The following is a 21797-nucleotide window of genomic DNA, read 5'->3' on the forward strand; positions in this document are numbered from 1 at the left end:
TGTGGTCAGGAGCAGCTGTACTGTTTTTGCATTTTGATGTGTGTGTCCACGCGTGTGTGTATGTATGTGCGCGCGCATGTGTATTTTAAGCCAAAATTAAGTACTACTCAAGATGTCTCAACACTATAGCAGGAAAATATGAGGCAATCAGATATATGCCCTCCATAAATTTTCCTTACTCCTCCAAATCCAATGAGTAAAGCTCACTGTATCTCTGCTGTGGAGAACCCTACTGACTCAGAACTGTCGTCAGACTGTGAACGGTTAGGTGCACTCCTCAACTCAGACAGCTTCCGTTCTGTCTCCGAATGTCTGCATCTGCCTCACACATCTACCGCTTGTCCCTTTTGGCTGCCTCCCTTCACTGAATGTGACCATTTGATCCATGATAGTAATTTCTTTAACGACTTTGATTCTATTCTTAATTGTTCACTTGTTCATGTGCTTTGAAAGGCTGTTTTAGGCATCTGTCTGCTTTCCTAGTTTAGCAAGCTTCCTTTACAGATTATTCCTGTAGTCGCGTTAGTTTTGAACTCCTGTTTTCCTGACTGCTTAGCTCTTGACTGTAAAGGCGATGTTAGTAAGCCTCTCTCCTCTTCTTCAGTCCAGTGTGTTTCTCAAAACAGATTCCTAATCTACGCCTTCCACCTGCCTCCTGCTAGCGCTCACTCACAGCCTGCACCACCTGCCTCTGGTGAGTTTCAATTAGACCGACGTCACAAACGGGCAGCTCTGTCTGCAGTTGCTGCTGGGACACCCCATAAGTGACATCTCCTTCAGCCTCTCCCCAGTTTTGTCACGGAATACGAGTCATGTTTGCTTGGGGATGTTGTGACAGACCACTGCACAGTAGGGCTTCAATAGAGGAACTCTTGTTTGCCTCATGATCCAAGAGGCTACACCTTCCAACCAGTGTCACCTGGCTCGGACGCTACAGAGGTCGCTCTGGGTGGCTGGCAGAAAGCGACCTTCTGACTCACTGACACTTCCCTGCATGCAGCCCACCTGGTGTCTTCTGTTCCTATTAGATCTTCATTTATCTTTAAGTATCGCTGTAAAACCCTATCCTCAAATACACCTTGAAATTAGGGCTTCAACACAGAATCAGAGGGGAAGCAATATGGCCCATACCCAGTATGGATCAGACAGGAACCTAGCCAGGCCTCTGTGTGGGCCAGCTCCAGTGTGCACCCCTGCTCCCTCCCTCTGGCTAAGTTGTACATGAGTCTAGCTGGCTTCAGCCCTCATCCTAGGGCCTCTCCAGGCACAGAAAACCAACTCACCCATTCATGTCATTGCTGAAGGCCCCTGTATGGGCACTTCTGGGGTGGGAGACAAAGCTCTCGGGGTTCATCTTCCCAGCTCCCTCTTTTTCAGTGGCTCTGATGACATTTTTAAGGACTTCATTCCTTTCTCCCTATTCTTTCCACACTGGGTCGAGTTAGGAGACAATCAAGAGGGACCATGCAGACCTCGGGACATGTTGAGGGAAGGAGAGGAGTGAAGGTCTCACTAGGAAGTCTAGGCTTCTTCAACTCTCAGTCCCCCTGCCTCAGTCCTGCACACTAGGAAACACACCTCTGTGCAATCTCACTGACTGGGAATTCCACTCACCTAAGCCTGTCCCTTCATTCGCTACCAGAGTTCTTTTAAACATTTGCTTTTTTGTTTTTCTCTTTTTAAAAAAAGTAATTTATTAGATTATATCTCAGTTGTTATCCCCTCACTTTTATCTTCCGGTTCCCCCCTCCCTCCCTCTTTCACCCTATTCCCCTTCCCAGGTGTTTTTCTCTTAATCTATTTTTGTTTTATTAGATTTGGGGTTCTGTTTTTCACTCTGCTACGTCAGAACATGCTTTTGGAAGGCCAGAACTGAGAGCACTGGGTGTTCTTCTAGGGAACCATGTTTGATTCCAGCACCCACATGGCAGCTCACAGCTGTCTTAACTCTACTCCCAAGGGTTCTGACACCCTTTTCTGGCCTCCACGGACTCTGAGCACAGATGTGGTACACAGACACAGTGCCAGCAAAACACACCCATACATATCAAATACAGTATTTTAATATATGCTTTTGAGCTATCTGTCTTTGATCAATAGACAGCAGCATGCATAAAAATGTCGTTACATGTGGAAACCGAAACCTGAAAAGCTGCCCCCTGTCCGCCTGTGTTAGCTCTCACCTGTGACTGGGCCAGGTCTAGTCACAGACCTTGGGGTTCCTTCCATCCCTTAAATGGCACACTAGCACAGCACTAACACTGCAGGCTACTTGGGAAGTTCAATTGCTCTGTTTCCTTACGCTCTCCAACCCATGCACACGCGAGAACCTGAGAAACACCGAGAGAAACAGGACGGAAGACAGTGAGCATGGAAAGACTGGGTGAGCGGAACATAAAAGGGCTTTCTTTAAGGACCATGGAGTGGCAGAAAAGCAATGCAGACTTCCAGGGACGTCAGAGTGAGTGTGCGTGCATGTGTGTGTGTGTCCGTGCGTGTGTGTCCGTGTAGTGTGTAGGGGTATGTGTAGGGATGTGTGTCCATGTGTGCATGTGTGTGTGCGTGCATGCGTGCATGTAGCCCTGGAAACACGATCCAGCAGCAACTACAAAATAAACTGATTACATACAGGATCAGGCCAGCAGAGGACCCGTCCACATCCATCCATCAAAGCAGCGCGGCTTCCTTGTGCTTATTAGCACATTTAGCACATATGACCTGATTCCGTCATTAAACCTCCAAACGGTGTCTAATCCTCTCAGTGGCCACTTCCCCACATTTCCTCCTAAACAGAACTGGCATTCCAAAGAGGCCAAGCAGCCTCCTCTCTTAGTCACTCTCAGGGTCAGGAAAGGCCATTGCTGCAGAGGAAAAACAGTAGGTAAAGAAATTTCCTTTTCAACATATGATGAAGCTGAATTGATTACACAACAAAGTACAACAGGAGGTAGATGGCGCGGCCGGTAGGTAGAGATCCCGGCCATGACTCTGTGTGCTTCTAGTGAATACCGTTTCTTTGTGTGAACATGTACAGAACTGCTCTCATTTACAAAGGATTAGAAATCTTCCTCATAACCTATTAATGCAACCATTGGGAGATTTGGTTTGGCACCATCTAAATCTGAAGCCCACGTGTGCTTTCGTTAATTAAGAATAAGTAATAAGGGTGACAAACATCACACAGCTGTGCAGAGCTTAATGTGAACTTCTTAGGGCAGCACTAGGCGCTGGCATGTGGCTCCAGCAGATATATAAAGCTCGTGACTTTATGAAACTAAACACAGGGATTTCCTTTCTGACTCCCACGCATTCCCAAAGAGGCAGACACACGCACTTTTGTACAATTTTAACTGAGCGCTGTCCACATTGTACTACTGACTCAAATGCTATGCATCATTTAAACTTTAAAAAAAAAAAAAAAGAGCATTGACTTGTTTTTCTTGGTGAAAAAGAAAGACCACAAAGAACTGCCTAACTTGTTTAGCTGCCTAAGCTCCTCCTGGAACAAGGCAGGCTGCAAAGCAACAAGAGTATGTGAGTTCATTTCAGCCCTCTCAGCTTCCACTTCCGAAACTGCACCAAGCACACTACCTACCCTGCCAGGGCCAGTTGGTTGATTTATTCTCCGTAGCAACAAGCGCTTGCCCAGGGTCTGGGACACCAGGCGACGACCCAGCAAGCCACTGCCAGCCAGCCTCTTCCCTGTGCTGACTAGATGAAACCTAGGGGAAACATCTTACTTTTTCAACTGATTCTTGCTGCCCCTCCCTGGCTGGTCTAGATCACACTGCTGTGACTACAGACAGGGTATACATTTTGCAAGGAAACACCCAGGCTGACTTTGAAAGGCTGCCCAGTAGGGGAAGCCTTCCGAGGTGCCAAGGGCATGAACAAGGCCATGGCTCTCCTGTTGGCTGGATGTCACAGTTGCAATGTTACCTCTCTCTAAAACACTAGGAATCTAAATGCACGATACACACCTTTACAATGTGGCTACCCAGACAGAAAGAATGTAACAACAGCTTTACAAATGTCTGCTGAATGAACTGATGACTGCATGAAAGAAAAAATGCCAACTACAACTATCAGATCATCTAACTATTAGCACGAATAAAAAGTTACATGATCAACTCAAACTCATCACCTAGCTACATCAATTAACTCACAACCAATTCCAGCCCAACTATGCTATAGCCCCAAGATTGCCTTGAAGCAAATTCCAATCTAAAGAAAAACCTTTAGGAATCCTCAAGTAGATTCAAGCCAGGGAGCAGCACCCCACCCTGAGGGCAGAGAGACAGACAGACAGACAGACAGCAAGAGAGAGAGAGAGAGAGAGACAGGGAGAGAGAGACAGAGACAGATAGACAGACAGACAGTGGCTTGGACAAAGGAGAGATGGCCTCCCCTCCCTTTGCTCTCTACGTCCTGCGCCTGCTGCAGGCGGTAGCACTAGCCCTACACCTCACCTGGGCAGTACAGCAGACCTGACCCCGCCCCTTGCCAGCTATGGCATTGCATGAGGTGGCCAGGACAGTGGTGGAGAGCTTGCTTTGTATCTTTTTACAAAGGGGATTTTTAAAAAGTAATTGAGAAGACAAACAGGAGGGAGAAATCTTGATGGGGCACTGCGATGCAGACACACCCCGCTGAGCCCAGGCAGAGCAAGGGAGGGAAACAGTGACAGGGCAGGGCAGATAAACGCCACCCCCAGAGTATGGAACCCAAGGCAGCACTCAGAGTAGACTAGGCATGAGAACAGAAAGGCACCTAACCAAGCTGACCTCTGACCTGCAGTCACTCTCAAGAGTCAGCCAACTGGAAAGTGACAACAAGGAGAGCTTTTGAGGGACTTTTCATCCAGTGCCAAAGCTACCCGGTGACATAAGACGGTGTGACATGTAATTGACTCAGCCTGCTGGGAGCACACTCTTTAGACTGCATGCTTCTCTGTGAAGTCTGTCCTGAGCTGTTAGAAGCAGACTGATTTTACTGACATAACTAACTGCGCATGCACCTGCATACCGAGTGTCATTCAGCGTGCCCGTGCAAAGTGCAGCAATCGGACCAGGGCGGCCAGCATTTCTATCTCAGGGTTTCTTGTCTCTGAGGCAGGAAGTGACACGCACTTCACCTGTCAAAGAGGATGGTAACTGATGACACCCATGGTGGAGAAACTGAGTCTTCCTCAGCCCTGCCCCAGAAGTTCCTTGCTGTAGCAGTTAGCTGACATCCAGTTTGCAGAAAAGAGCAACCGGGGCAGGCCCGGGAGTGTCAGGATAGCCCACCATGTTCAGATTGTTTGCACAAAAATACACAGATGCTACTTTAAGGCCTTCTGGGATTTGGTATACGCTATGTGAAGATGCCTGCTAACAACCCGCCAACAAAATCCTGGGTCTGGAGCTTGGAAAACATGGCCCCCACTGCTGCATATTCATCATAGTGCCCTGTGATCTCTGTGGGGAAGACAGCATGAGGACACCTGTGAACAGCTCCCCCCGGGCTGTGTCACCTACCCCTAAGACCTGTGTGTCCCAATAAATTCAGCTATGAGGGAGGGCAACTGCCCACTGCACCTGTGTCCTTCCACCAAGCATCCCAAGAGTGTGATCTTTCTTCAAGACCTTGACACAATGAGAAAACAGGACGTCAGGCTTTCCTGGGAAGGTGTCTTAACTAAGGCAGGTCTAAGTAGAGGCCTACAAGTCTGCTCACTGGGACTTTTAACAAAACAGAAACCGGAAGATTAACAGAAGTCTAGGAGACCCAGACTCGCATGTTCCCCTAGAAGGCATGGCCAAAGACTGTCAGTCTTTAGGTCAGTCACTGTCTGGCACAAATTTCCTACTGAAAACATTTAGTTTTGGCCGAGGACAGTGATGTTTGCCATTGTAAACACTATAGGGGTGTGGTTCGGTGACAGTAAATACTTAGCATGCAGGAGGACTCACTCTCCCAGACTTAAAACACTGTTTTTAAAAGTGGATGCTACAATGCTAAGATAAAAGCACACGCTGAGCTGTCAGTTATTCCCAGCCAAACGCAACCCTGGCTGGCAAAGGAAACCCAGAATGCTTCAAATGAGACCCTGAACTTACACTGACAAAAATCAAATGGGAGCAGGTGTGTGTGTGTGTGTGTGTGTGTGTGTGTGTGTGTGTTCGTTCTACATATATGCCTGTGTGCCATATGTGTGGCTGTTGCTCGTAGAAGCCAGAAGGAGGCATCAGAGGGGCGGGGGTGTGTGTGTGTGTGTTCTACATATATGCCTGTGTGCCATATGTGTGGCCGTTGCTCGTAGAAGCCAGAAGGAGGCATCAGACCCCGCCCACCCCCAGAAATGCAGTTGCCGATGGCCGGGAGCCAGAATATGGGTCCTGGGATTCAAACTCAAGTCCTCTGGAAAAGCAGCCAGTGCTCTTAACCACCGAGCCATCTGTCTCACCCTCCCAAGGTGAACTTGTCAACCTACCCTAGCCCATTTGCTACTGCTTCCCCGTGTCACCAGAAGGCCGGGTGCCGGGGCGTCTCAAAACAAAACAATAAACCAGAAAGAGGTTTGCTTCATTACTTTATCCATTAAGTTGAAACCTAAAATGACTTCTGAACTGTGTGTCTCTCTCTGTGGGTAAACTGAGGATTTATTCCCGTGGCATCCCTATCCGCTCCCGAAGAACCGTGATAAGAGTTAAAGACAAAGAAGGTGGTGTTGGGAGAAGCTCCCATGAAGGCAACCACCATGCTCCCTGTTTCCTCCCACCCACGCCTTTTCAGACTCCTCGTTACCTCACAGGTCTAGGTTGCTATCCTGAGATGCCCTAAGTCGCCTGAACAATATAAACAATCCCTGACCGCACACACAACCCAAAGCTTTCGTTACGTTTTCAGAGTCACTACTGGTATAAAAAGGCTTCAGAAGACAGGGGTAATAATGTCAGGCGTAGGAATGGACTTTCAGAGCCCACTGGCCAGATGAATGCCAGATGGGAGGGCAAATGAGGCACAGAGCACTATGGGAGTGCACGGGGGTGTGGGGGTGGGTTCAGAACAGAGACAGAGCACCTGGGAGGGGTAAAGGCTTTACATTTCTGCTTTAAACCTTGGGCTGAGAAGAGCTGTAGCAGAGGGCAACCCGAAAGACAAGACCTGAAAGAGACCACTCATAGGCTTAAAATTTAAAGGGCTTCTCGGGGTCAGGTCTGCAAGAGCTGTAGACCTGGAATGCTTCAAGGGGCAGTTTGCACCTAAGGCGAGGTGACCAGACCCTGGTGTCACAGAGGAGAAGGCCAAAGCTGCCGCAATGTGTTTTGTATTTACAGTTGAGCTGAGTCTAAACTGTCGAAGAACCTGCTTGTGAGAATGAACTCGAGTGTAGGCACCTCACACAGTCTCACCGACGACCTGCGTGTAATAAACCTGCCAAATCAGAGGAAGTAAAGCTGTGACTTTGTAAAAGGAACTCCTGACCGCCCTGGAGGTCAGCAACAGTCGACAGTCACGGATACAGCTTCCTGCTTACAGCAACCTCTGCATCCTCACCTAGGGGAGCAGCCTGCCTCCCCACTCTGCTTCCCCCTGAGATCTTCCACGGAGGATCCTGGAGGCTGGGCGCCCAAGAGCAACCCACCCTGACAGGCCTCCTCTCTCTGTAGCCTGACTCGAAGCTTCTCTGGGAGAAGACAATGACTCAGCCCAGACACCAGTGAGTGACTGTTCAGCCTGGTAGCGACTAGCAGGACCTAGAAAATAGGGGACCAAACCTTGCAAACAGCGATGGAGATGCTCTCGTCCACAGCAAGCAGGAATCAGGGGCTGGGCAGTAAAATCCAAGATCCGAACTACTGTAAGATACTACAGAGGTAGGAGAACTAGGGGTTTGAGGACCCAGAGGCTAAAAAAAATGGAAATGGCTGAGCTCAAAGTTCTCTCTCAGCTTTGCACATGTAGAGGTAGCAGGGTACCTTTGGGGCACATGGGGGGCGGGGGACATTTCCTCTGCAAGTATCCTAGTCTGCTGAGGGATATGTTTGTTAGCTTCAACGGTATACATAACCGTGTGGGTATCCCCAAACAGAAAATCGGAAATGTGAAATGCTCTGCCACACATCAACAGAACACCCAAAACTCTGAAATTTTGAAGCATTTCCGTACTTGTGCTATCAGATTTGATTATATTAGATTTCTGGACTGATAAAGCCTCTGCAAGTATCTCGATACCCAGAAAATTACAAAATCTGAAACCTGAAACACTCCTGATCCTAAGCATGCTAGGTAGAGAGTTGTTTAATCTGTACATTAATGTGCCCTTTTACTATTCCAAAATGTTTATGAAAAATATGTGACTTATTTTCAAGATGTGCTTATAATTTAAAAAAAAAAAAAAAACTTAAAAAACTCATTTCACTGCTGTAGCGTTTCAAATTCTTACTCAATCCCCAAGCTCCCCACTCGTGGACTGCAGGCAAAGGAGCGTCTGCCGGAGTTGCTGAGCAGGCCAGGGTGATGTCAGATACCTGACAGAGGGCTACACTTAGGAAATGCCGGGTAAGCTGGCGCTGTATCGGCGTGTTGCTAATGGAAACAAGGGAAGGAGGCAGGTGATGGGAACCAGAGCCAGCAAACGGAGACATGCGGCGGAGCTGCGCACTGCCGGGCTTTGGGTAAGGGACAGAGAAGTGAAGGAGAAGAGGTGAGGAGTTACTTTCCTGTCTGACCCGCTCATCCTGAAAACCAGTTAACCTCGTGGTTTTCTCAAAATACAAACAAATTACTACAGTCATTTTTTAAAATGTAACTGTTCAAACATTTATGAGTTCAAATGGGCTCAAATCTCAGCTCAGCCACTTTCTAGCCAAGCCTTGCTCTGTGTGTTGTTTTCTCTGTGTAAGCAGCTTTAAGATGCAGCCTGCCCTGGTTATTTGGGGACATTCTTCGGCGTTCTTGTTTGGCAGATGAGCACGCTGGCAGTGAGGCAGAGAGGTCACATGAAGAGCCTCGCAGTTTGGAGAAGCGGATTCCTAGACAAGGAACTCCCTTTTAGCACCCCTCGATGACAAATTGTCTATAAACTATTTCAATGAAACTCCATAAAAAGAGCTGAGCTGGGCCCGGCACAAGAGCATTTCCCGTTTGGCTTCTGAAATTATGATTCCCAGTTCTGTCTCAGCTGGTGCCGAGGAAAAAGCTCTGCAGCTTTGTTTTACCATGAAAGCCCAGTGCTGTGCCCAGAGAAGATCAGCTACCCCATACACCTCCATGGCAACCCTCCCCCTGTGGCAAAGACCCTGGCAGGCTCTCTCCAGCTTGGCCACACCCATACCACACAGCACCCAAGGTCCTCAGTCTTATTTCCTTTTCCGAGCACTCCTGCTGCTGGGAATACAAACCTGCAAATGACATAGAGAGGGACCCTGTTCCACACTTTCAGTCCCAAGCTAACTGGCTCTGAGGAACAGGTCTCTGCAGCTCCACAACTCGAGATACTTCTGCAGAGAATTTCAGGGTAGGCAAGCCCTCAGAGGTCAGGGGTCAGCAAGCTTTACTCCAGCCCTGCTCCACTCTCATCTCTACCACCTGCTGCCCTTCCTCTGCTCAGCCCAAATTTGGCTTGCCCCTGCCCCTGCCCCTGGCAGGCTCCGCCCCCTTGTGCATTCTAAGACAGCAGAGAACCTGCTCTCCTTCACTGCAGCCTTTCCGTTTCCTGGCGCCCACTCCGGGGCTTTCTCTACACTGGGGGCCCACATTTCAGAGTGACTCCTTCCCCTCAGACCTTGTCTTCTCAGACCATCGTCGTCCCCTGAGAAAGGAGACCCTAGGGAGCTCTTCCCATGCCCTCTCTCCAGGCTGAACAAAACAGAATCAGGAACACAGTCACCACTGTTTTCCTTCTCACCTTAAAAGAAAGAGGAGGTTTCCTGTACTCTGAGAAGCTTTTAAAAAGACATGTCTGGATCCAAGCCCAAAGCACGGAACAGTCAACCCCAGAGACACAAAGAGTCATGAAATGGGGAGGTATCTGAAGGGTTTTCTGTATGTGTCCACAGTGTCTGGTGGTGACTGCTGGGAAACAGTCACCTGGTGTGTGGGGCTCAGCGCCCTGAATGAAACGTCACAGTCTGTATGTCTAATGTGAGCACCACCTCCCTTGGAGCCACAGCTACATTACCCATAATACCAAATACAGTGCAAATGCTACCTAAGCAGTGTTAGGCAGCACTGTTCAGGAAGTAGAGACAGCAGACAGAGGCGGCATACACTCAGTGTATGTACACCCATCTTCCCACAGTGCCTTGCATCAGTGGTTGGCTGGCGCCTGGGGTGTGGCACCACCTGTGATACAGAAGGTTAACTATACACACACCCCATGTGTCCGCTTCTGTTGTCTGTGATGGGCCAGGTTGCCGCTGATGGGAGACTTCATGACACGCATATCCAACCAGAAAAAAGATCAGAGCATGAGAGAGACGCTGACACTCCCTACAGAGCACGGTCGTCACGAATCAAGACAAGTCCAGCACAGCCCTGTCCTAGCTCACTTTCTGTTGCTGTGATTAAACAAGGACCAAACAGCAACTTGAAGAGGCGAAGGGTTTCTTGGCCCACGGGCTACAACTCATCACTGGAGGAAGCCAAGCAAGGCTGCAAAGTGGAAGCTAGAATCAGAAAGCACAGAGGAACCTGCTTGCTCAGCAGCCCTTCCTTTTTCTTTTTTCTTTTTAACATTTATTTATTATGTATACAGTGCTCTGCCTGCATGTACACCTGCATGCCAGAAGAGGGCACCGTATCTCATTACAGATGGTTGTGAGCCACCATGTGGTTGCTGGGAATTGAACCCAGGACCTTCGGAAGAAAAGACAGTGCTCTTAACCTTTGAGCCGTCTCTCTAGCACCTCCCCCTTCCCCACCCCCACCACACACACACACACACACACACACGCACGCACGCACGCGCGCGCGCGCAACCCTCCTTATCCAGCCCAGGCTGCCCTGCCTAGGGATGGCAGGGAGCACCTGAAATAGACCCCTGCATCAATCAGTAATTAAGGAAATGCCTCACAGGCATGCCACTGACGGGCCTGAAGGGTCCAGTTCCTCCCCTGTAAGTCTCCCCTCCCAGGTGTTCTAGGTTTGAGTTAAGTTGGCCAAAGACAAAACAACACAGTACAAACTTCCCATTCCAAATGCTAACGTGGTTAGTCTGACAAAGTTATCAAGGGCAGCTCCATCAACAAGGAGTTTTATGTGAACAAAGGTTTAATTATCTCTGGGCACCCTGGGGTGTAAACAAACTACAACACAGAAAAGCTAGTCCTAGGACCCATTCCATGACCCCCTGCCCCTCACTGAAAAGCCGGAGCAAGCTGAGATTCCACATGAGGCTCAGGTCAACCCAAACCACGACATCACACCGAAAAGCCGATTAAGGCACTCAGCAAGCTGACTAGACCCCACATCATGGTCCTAATGATCCATAGGCTGATCTGTGGAGAGCACAGCGTAGCTTACTTCCTATGGCGCCATTCTTTTCAGCACTAACGTGAAATTACAAATGCAAAGAAAGGCGGCCTAACATTAATGTTTTCCTTGATGTTCTTTCTCAAAGGCTCTTTAGGATCGATCTTCAAGGAACTTTGAATGTAATCCTTAGTGCATTAAAATGTCTGAAATATAGGAACAGGCTCATTAAGCATGGATACCCTGCCCAACACTTTCTTTCCTTCCTCTCTTCTTCCTCTCTCTCCCTCTCTTTTAGTTTTTCCAGGCAGGGTTTCTCAGTGTAGCCCTGACTGTCTTAGAGTTCGCTCTGTAGACCAGGCTGTCCTCAAACTCAGAGATCTGCCTCATATGCCTTCTGAGTGCTGAAATCAAAGGTGTGTGCCACCACCACCCAGCCATCGTAAAGAGCTCCTCACTCCTACAAGGGAGCTGACTGGTATTTATACCATGAAAAGAACCAACTAGATGCCCAGCCCTCAGGCCCTGCAGGATCCTTCTGGTGCCCAGACTTTTCCTCCGGTAGTCCTGTGCTGCGCATAAGAAACATAAAGTAAACCTATACTTACTGCCGCCCATTGCTGCACACTCCTAGACCCTCAAGAGCTGACTTTTCCCTTGCTCCCAACAGGAACTCTTGCGATCCACGCCACCTGTGATTTTTCACAGCTTCTTATTTCACAGGCAGCCACAGGCATGCTTAACTACACTCTGAGGCAACCCTGACACAAACAGCGGATCTCTTATGACTCCTCTTTTATCACTAAACTAAAAGTCTGCCATTTTCTCAAGGACAGTGCTCTTATTCTAGCAATGAAGAACAAAGTGTCTGGCATCAAACATTCAGTTTGATTGCAAGCACCCCCATCCGGCTGTGTCCCCACAAACAAGCTCATCTCTCACAGGGCAGTATACATACAGATTCTGTACCTGTGTAGATATTATCACATACATTGATGAAATCAGGCATGTGGCCATGTGTTCCTGAATACATACGCAGTTTAGGTGTTTGTTGTGTTTGTTCTTGTTGGGGGAGGGGCGGGGGGGAGAGGCACAGTACAGGAGATCTGAAGCCAGGGCCTCATCTGTGCTAGGTAAATAAACTATCACTGAAGTAGGCTGGCCTGGAACCTGACGTCCACCTGCCTCAGTCCGACAGGTATGCACAGCAGGGCTCACATTTTTATCATGTATTTTAAATGTTTGTAAACACAAAGACCTAAGATGCAAATACCCTATTTTAATAAACCAAAAGCCAATCTCAATCCCTGAACTATTACACTCCCTACTTGTAAATTTCCCTCAGTTCTCCCAGGCCTGAGCGCCTGCACTTTGCTATGAGATCCTACAAATTAGACAGCAGATTCTGCCAGGTGATGTTTCTCATTGTGGGAAGCCTGTCTTCCTGGCCACACCCTGAGCATACCTAAACCCTGGGTCCTGATTATGTGTCTCTGCTTACAGTTTACACACCCCAGTCAATTAAACCCCCTAAAGCAAGTTTCCAGGAAGGCCGGAGCTGTCCTGGTACCCTCCAGTGGCACTGCTCTGCCCACACCTCGCCAGATTCCCCCCTCCTGACCTCATCCCACACGTCTTCTTTGTGCCTCTCTGGTTAACCATCTCCTGCCCTAGAATGTGCTCCTCGCACCCCTCCACTGTGTAGCCCGTTCAGACCAGTTTCTCAGGGCTATTCTGCTACATGCACACATGCCCGTACTCCCCGTTTCCCACAGCGTCTTGTGGCTACTTCTGAGCATCTTTTCTTTCCCGTAACAGGACACTTGTATTTATTTTCCCCAAAATCACACAACTCTAACTCACAACAGGCACTCAAGAAACAATGCTCTGAATTGATGTACACATACATAAAAGTCACAGAGCCATGTGTGTAGGCACAGTCAGAGTATCTGTGGGAAGTCTGGAGCACCCATTCTGCAATGCAAACACAACTTTCTGTCTTGCAAAGAAAAGGAGACACACACCCCACCCTGACAATGTCTTTGGCCCAGGAACACTCAATTTAAAACAACATCTCAATGTTTAGTGTGCAAAAGAAACCAGGACATATGGAGTGAGTTCCCAGCAAGTACAGACGGATTGTCTCAGCCGCAGCAGCACCACCACCACCAGCAGCAGCCGCAGTGAGGGACTGGGCAATGATCATCTCTGGCCAATGAACTTGGTCTTCCCTTCGCTCTACGCCCAGCTGGGCTCTCCTGCTTTGCCAGCACAGTGGGTTCTCTTTGCTTTGGTAACTTTCCTAACCCTCAACATCTTCCCCAATCCTGGGGAAGGAAAATGAGCCGTGAGAGAAATGAAAACAGCTCCTTCAAGTCATCACTGCCCCTCCTGTCGGCTCTGCCATGGGCACACACTTCTCTCTCCTGCTCACTTGCCTTGGGTTGGGCCTCCATGAGCTGCCATGGTAATATTTTCCTTCCTCACAAGCCTTTTAACCCCTCCTAGCCTCATTTTCCTCTTCACTTCTTGTTGCTAACCATCTACCAAGGGAGCTTCGTCCATCACTACTTCTCAGTCCAATGGAGACATGTGGCTAATATGGACACACACATTAATATGTATTTTTCACAACCACCCTTGTCAGCAGGATTGTTTTTCCTTAAAGCAGGGCCTATCTCTGACATGCAGCCCAGTTAATTGTTCAGAAAGAAAAAACAAACAAACAAACAAACTTTGAAATACACTAGGAAAATCAGAGGAAGCCAGGGAATGAGGAACTGCAAATGAACACAAGCTGCCGCCCCACCTCAGCCACATTATCCCCCACTTCTACCCCCTCTCTGCAAAAGGGAACCTCAGGGTGCTCGAGCCCTGGATAAGTGTAATGACCACCCCTCATTAAAGAAGCCCCTCTTTATGGCAAACAGAGACCATCACGGAAAGCCACAAATGGACACACGGAGGGACCAACATAGCACAGAGATACAACAGACAGACAGACATCACAGCTCCTGGACCTATGGCTCCAAGCCACCCCCCCCCCCCGAAGGACATGGGAGGGGTAGGGTAGCTGAGAGTGTGGGAGGGGGAGTGATGTAACTCTATTTCAATTAAAAACATATTTAAAGAAAAAAAGAGAACTCTCAGCACTTTCATTATGTAGGTTGAGTCCAGCCACAGAAAGGCAGAGAAGAGCCACAAACTCTGCTGCACTCTAAAGGCTGCGCCTTTAGGAGAGCTGAGAGCACTCACAGCTGCCCTCTTCCGCCTGGACACGAGACAGGGCTACTCAGAAACCCCCACAAATCTACCCAGCGGAGAGCCGTTCCACTTTCCTGCAGAACCGTCACACACTCATTTTCCTGATAGTGGCTCTTAGAGTGCCGCTTACCCAAGAGCAAGGCCCCGAGCCCAGTTCTCATACATGAACCGCCCCTGAGTCCCCTAATTAAGACTGACTATAATGATAGTTGACCTACTGTCATGTTCCGAAGACAGTAGGCAAATGATGTATTTTTCTAAAAATGAACAGGAGCCATCTTCCCAGGTGACTCAATGCATGCTAATGAGGCTCAATGACAGTGTGACGGGACCATAAATGAATGCATAAATTCACCACCAGAGGCTACTAAAACAGGAGACTCGGTGTCCCAAACAAACTGCCTTTATCATGATAGTAAAACAAACTGACAGATCAGGTATCAAGATGAACTTGTCAGAATAAACCTATGTTCACGTGCACCAATACCACCCCAACAAACAGCAACCAGGAGGCGCCAAGAAGCGCAGTCCTCACACTTGGCTCACAGGGGTTCTCTCTCTGTCTGCAGCCTCCTTCCCACTGCCCCCACACCCACAGGGCGCGCGGGATGCACTGGTTCACTCGGTGATCATCCCTTGTGTGCCTAATGGGCAGCAGATGGTGTATAAAATAGCATTGCCCTCAACAGTCCAGCAGAGAGAAACAGACACCACCAGGAAAATAAGCTCCAAAGTACGTCATGCTGAGAGGACACTTACAGGACAAAGCCCTCAACGTGCCTGTCGGTTTCGTCCCTACATCCCAGTGCCTGGCACAGGATTGGCACTTAATACAATCGTAATTTTTTAAAAATTCTTTTTGCACACAAATGAGTGGCCACGTGTCTTTACAGTCTTCACACCCCCTATGTTAGAGGCAGCCACAGCCAGAGGTATCAAGGTGACAAGCTCTAGCCGGTAGACTTGTGACAGACTTTAAGGCATTTTTAAAGTCGCGTCTTGCCTGAGTTAGAGTACTAAACAACACACCAGCTACCTAAGAGAAGGGTTAAAGCCAGGACTCTTCCCCCAGGGCCACAGATTTGGCAGTGCGGGTAACATCTGAAACTCTGAGGACAGGAAGAGGGGCAGGATTATATACTTTTAACTAGGAAAGGTCCAAAAGGCTAGGAGCTTTGCGCCCTGCCCCCCAAACAGTACATTTTTGTTAATTGTGTATGTTTTGCTAAGGGTAAATTTGTCTTGCTCAGTCCTGAGCGCCTGTCTTTGCTTTTCTTAAGAGGAAGAAATTTAGTTCTAAGGAGGGGAAGAGGGGAGGAGGAGAAGGAGGGCAGGGGGGCAGGAGGGGAAGGAGGGCAGGAGGGGAAGGAGGGCAGGAGGGAAGGAGAGAAGGAGGGGAAGGAGGGGAGGAGAGAAGGAGGGGAAGGAGGGGAGGAGGGCAGGAGGGGAAGGAGGGCAGGAGGGGAGGAGGGCAGGAGGGGAGGAGGGCAGGAGGGGAAGGAGGGGCGCAAAGCAGCACTGGGCACTAAAGCACTCTCCTCCCCAACAGAAGCCAGCTGTGCCCCCACACTCTTGCTTCAGGGCAGACTACACACCAAACCCAATCGCACTCAGGTCTGAACTTAGGTACCAAATCCTCTAGATTCTCAAGTGAATCTTCTCCCATGCTCCAGCCTGAAGCTCTCCAGCTCTAACCAGAGGCAAAAGGTTCGCATTCTTCCAGGTGAGCAATGCTCCTGGCTGGCCCAGGGGGGTGAAATTCTCATGCGCTCCTCATGACAGAGGAACCTGCCTCCCTCCCTCCTTCCCTCCTCCCCTCCCTCTCTTCCTCCCTCCCTCTGTCCCTGTCTCTTATTTCCTTGGCTCTAATGGCAACCAGTCTGCCCCTCCACACAGCACTACCATGACTTACCGTGTTCCGAGAAACCCCTGAAACCATGGGCCACATAAGCCCCTCTTCCTTATAAGTTGACCACATAAGGTACTTTGTCACCATATCAGAAAGGTGACCAGCAATTCTCCATTCATTTTTTTCTATAAGCTAAAAAGTCCTCACTTGACCAAGAGCATAAGGGGTGCAACTAACACATGTAATTGGGGAAACTCAAAGACAGAAATGAAAATGTTTAATTAGCTGACTAATATTAATTAAGTAATTACTCCATAATTGCATTTGCTCTGTGTATTCATTTGCATCTGGTTGCAACGAGCTAAATGTCAGCTTCTGAGAATTAAATTCACAGCAACGACCAGACAGAAACGTGTACATGTGACAAACCAACCTCATAAGTACTACTGAAGAAGAAAAGTCAGTGGTACCTTCTCATGGTTTTCAATTAAGATCTCTACGACAATGTTCTGAAACTTCAAGTCCATGATGGCAGCAACCGTTTCCTCCTGTGGTCTCATCAGAGTTGGTCCAAACACCACTCCTAAGTTTGCCACGGTCATTAGATTCTGCTTCGAGTGATTTGACACGCTAAGAGTGATGAAGAAGGAGGAAAAACCTTAGTTGGGTGGTGATGATTACCGAGCACTCGATACTCTGTGACTCTCTATTTCCTTAGCACAAAAAAAGGCAGAAGACTCAAACAGCAGCCAGCACACACAGGCTGGGCTGTCCACCCCCTCCTCCCTGTACCCCCTCCCCCTACTCCTCCTCCCTCCCCTTCCCCCCTCCTCCTTTCCTCCCCTTCTCCTTCCTTGAAGTGACCCATCTCCTCAGCCCAGTCTCCTTCCATCATGCTATTCTGATTCACTTCCTGCCCAGAGCAATAGAGCAGCTGACTAAGACTGGAGTCCCTACGACAGTGAGCCAGGTCAAACCTTCTCTCCGTTCAGTTCTCTCCCCAATGTGTGACACAGGGATGGAAAACTAACACAGCTGGGGACCTTGCCAAGGTGAAGGAAAATTCTGTGAACTGTTCCTGCTGAGTAGAGTCCTCGTGCTAGCTAGCTCATGTCTAAGCAGCCATTCTTTCAACGGCACTGTCATCATATATTTGTTCAATATTAAGTAGAAGAGTGGATTTGTGTAGATATAAAGAATTGTGCAGCTGTCTTGAACCAACAGTTGGAAATAAAAATGGTATTTCCTAAGTTAATTGTGTTTCATTTCACAAGAATAAGTCATATTGCTTGTCATTTCAACAAGCACATCTCTCTCCATAAAACACACATCGAGCATGTATTAGTCATCCATAGACAAAGGCAGTGATAACACCCCTCTTTCCTCAGATCGCCATTCCCTTGCTACCACAGACGTCTAGAGTCCGTGCAGCGCCCTAACAACTGCACTTGCTCAGTCAGAGCACTCTCACTCACTCCTTCCACTCCTGCAGCTCAGCGAACAGCATGCGGGTGCTCTTAGCTGCCTGCCACTTCATTCAGGACGTCATCCTACAAGAGACTGTCCATCAGGAAGGTTCACAGTCCAACACACACCCTCTGTTGTCCTAACACGCCTCGTTCTTCTACTCTTAGCTGAAATGATTTCAACACTCACTGTCTCTGTTTCTCTTCCCCAAATGCTGCACAAGGCAGGGCTGTCAGGTAGTTACCTGGTCCCCTGGAACCTTCCAGGCACTCAGCTTCATTCCGAAACACAGGTCGCAAGCACAGCTCCTCACTCACATCTTACAGGCATACTGACTTGGGAGTCGTTCTTATTTAAAAGGTTAATTCCTCCACTGAATTAATACATTTTGTCTTTTACAGACAGAAAACATGAATGGACCCATTACAGAATTAAACAAACTTAAAGGACATGTTCAAACTCAGCATTAGGTGTGTGTGGACCCAAGCTCAATCTGCTAACAGATTTATAATCCTATTCCCACAATCTGTGTATAGGGCAATATACAATACCCCCTCCTACCACAGAGCTGCTGGCAGTGCTGTTAAGCAAATAATTACACAGCTTCAAGAGTGTTCTATTTCACCACTCTTGTCCCAAACACACAGTGAGTCAAGCGTCCATCTCGGCCTTCGGAGCAGCCCCTGGTACTGGGGCACACAGCCCAGCTCCAAGAAGAACGTATGGCACCCACAACAGCACACAGCATCCACAACAGCGCACAGCACCCACAACAGCGCATGGCACCCACAACAGCACATGGCACCCACAACAGCACATAGCAGCCACAATGGCACACGGCACCCACAACAGTACACGAGACCCACATCAGGGGAAGAGCACTCACTTGGTTAGGTGTTTCACCAAGATATCCAACATCTCCTTATTTTTCTCTGGCAGTTTGTGTACCAAGAAATGGATGGCATTAACACGGGATTCCGGGCTCCCACTTTCTTTTTTTTTTTTTTTTAAAGGAAAAGAAAGAAAGAATAGTTATTAGAGTATTCAGAATCAGACATACTATCCTTGACTAAGCATTTTAACAGTCTGTCTGTTTAGGATCTGAAGTGAGCTTAACCATTTAGCAATTTTCGGAGAAAATGAAAGTATCTGTCTCATCATTACTAAGGTCAGAACGCGCCCCCACCTTTCAGGTCATCCCCACGTAGCTTCATGTATGCCTAAGCCATGCCTTTCCCTGGGCTCGCCAGTTCCAACAGTCACTCCCCCTGACCAACACCCCTTCTTGTCAGCTCACAGCTCACATGACACTGTCTGTCAAGTCTCTAGCTACCCACCAGGAAACACAAGTCCAAAAGCAGCAGCAGGATCCTCTTCGCTACAGGCTCAAGTGACTCCCCCAAAATATATGCTCAGGTTACATCATGTAGGCACCTCAGAAAGGGGCATTTCTAACCTGAACTCATGGCTCATTTTGATGACGTATGATCATGTGGGAGGGCAAGTGCACGCTGACAGGAGAAAGTGTGTGTTTATTGCGCCTTACCAACAGAAGCCATGCAAGCCATGTATGGCCCTGCAAGGAGGTGCTAGGATGAGTCAGGGCACAGGGGAAGGAGGCACAGAGATAGAATGTCTACAGTGGATCCTTCTGGAAGGAGCCAGTAAGGCAGTGCAAGAAGGGCCAGCATTGGTCCTCTGACTTCTAAGGGTGCGGAGTCCAGTGAGCTGTCCCTGGGTGATTACAGCACTGGCCTGCAATGAGAATGGCAGCAAGCGAGAACTCATGGCTTCGCACTAATTATCAGTATATGAAAAAAGGGCGACAATTTGTAACTAGGAACTAGCTAGCCCTGCCCTGCAGGATGCAGGAGGCCTCAAATATCAAATATCAAAATATCAGAAGCAAAAGAAATGCTTGATACGGAGGCTTTCTATAAAAGTCTCCAGATGTCAGCCAAGATGACTGCACAACACTGGAGAAGATTATCAGGAAGAAGAACATAACTCCAGGTTGGTGCTTTGATTTTGAGACAGTAAAATAAAAGCAGAACTCTGAAGAAGTTGTCACAGGCTCCACAGAAATAAGACTAATAATTGTCAAAGATGGCAATTTTATTATCAAAAATTTAGAACTCTGAAGGCTGCTAGCTCAGGAGCCTACCCTGGCACTAACAGCAGCTTCCTACAACAAAAATCTCCTTTGTGATCTTGGGATTCAGCACTCACTCCGAAACATAAGCTAACAAGATACGTTTCCTACCCTCTAGTGAGGGAATTCTTTTCCATTTCTAACCATGGAAGATACTTGAAAGCTACTTGAGAAAAAGAGTAGCTTCCCACTTCATGTCTCAACCCCTCTTCCTGGGGGCCTACAACTTAGTAAAGCAACCTCCTTCCCTCATTTTTACACACACACACACACACACACACACACACACACACACACACACACACACACCTATTTTTTCCTGTGTCTGCTTTTTTAACTTTTCCACTTACATTGTTTTGACATCAAGTCTTCCTACTAATAGGCACTTTATAAGGTAACATAGTCCTCTCCACCTGGTTAAATTACATTATTTTCCATTACCTATGCTATATGCATCGTGTAATGTTTTCATTGATATGAGCTGACAAAGAATGAAAAAAAAAAGTGTCATTTTTATCAAGGGCACTTAATTAATTGTACACCAAATTCCTGTAATGTGTTAGAGGTTAAAGAGTTTGCTGTAATAAATGAAAGAAGAAAGAAAGAAAGAGAGAGAGAGAGAGAGAGACAGGCATGATTGGGTGATTACACGTCAGCATGCTTCAATGTCTGTTTGCTTATGCTGTCCTAACACAGAGGCTGGAGGATGAGCACGCTTGCTAGAGCCTAACAGGTACACACAGGCCGACGGTGTTAAGTTACTTCAATATATAAGTGACATGTATCCATGATATTTAATGTAAGGAAGTTACGAGCAGTAAGTAACCTTCCAAGTAGTTCCTAGGAGATAGGCCAGCCTCAGTCACCATGTGAAGAGGACTGCAGGCTCAATCCTCCTGTGGTCCTCACCTACTCTAAAACGAACACAGGCAGCTACGGGAAACCGGAGACATTACATATTCAAGCCCTGTAATGCCTTCCTTCTTCCTCGTGTGTGTGTGTGTGTGTGTGTGTGTGTGTGTGTGCGCGCGCGCGCGCGCGCACGCGAGAAGGGATGGACCACTCTGGATATGCTGTAGTTACTCGGTGTGCTGCACAAGTGTCCTCGCTACAGAAATACAAGCATTCTCGTTTGCAGAAGAGCTAGGAGATGGCTCTAAGTACCCAACACCAGGCAGCCAGGATGAACTTGTCTATCTCATGCTAAGTCCAATGTAAGTCCAGCCCAGCAGGGGCCCCACGTTCTCCGCTGACATGTCAAGGACTCTGAGGCTACAGAGCGCGGACTCCATCACTCTCAAAGGCAGCAGCAGGCCTCGTGGAGGAAGGGCTTCCAGGTAGATGCTCCCAGCTGTGCACAGGTTAACAGAGTCCTGTGAATTCTTGCGCAGACCATCAAGATAGTCATGACTTATGGATTTCTACCCCCAAAAGAACAGTAAAGTCTCTCATGGACAGGCGTTTTCAGTCTTTTAGTAAACCTAATGAATGTGGTTAACGGTTTAAGGCTTTCAAATTTCTGAAACGGAAAAATGTTTCTCATGCGTTCAGTACTGGAAAGTTGAGTTTTCACAATAACAAACAAAAAGATATGCACTTAGTAGT

The 21797-nt window shown here is 48.1% G+C and overlaps 1 protein-coding gene across 2 annotated transcripts in view; it reads right to left on the minus strand.

Moving 5' to 3' along the window:
• Arhgap10 (Rho GTPase activating protein 10) overlaps window positions 1–21797 on the minus strand; it is a 261328-nt gene that overhangs the window by 65615 nt on the left and 173916 nt on the right. The window contains exons 17-18 of one of the 2 annotated variants that reach the window (XM_051169161.1): window positions 18927–19032; window positions 17044–17203 (exon numbers count right to left, since the gene is read on the minus strand). In XM_051169161.1, the coding sequence (XP_051025118.1) occupies window positions 17044–17203; window positions 18927–19032 (266 nt within the window). Of the gene's footprint in view, window positions 1–17043; window positions 17204–18926; window positions 19033–21797 lie in introns of those variants that run through there. The other variant, XR_007833198.1, reaches the window with a different exon arrangement.

This window comes from Acomys russatus, chromosome 26 (assembly GCF_903995435.1).
Source record: "Acomys russatus chromosome 26, mAcoRus1.1, whole genome shotgun sequence".
NCBI lineage: Eukaryota > Metazoa > Chordata > Mammalia > Rodentia > Muridae > Acomys > Acomys russatus.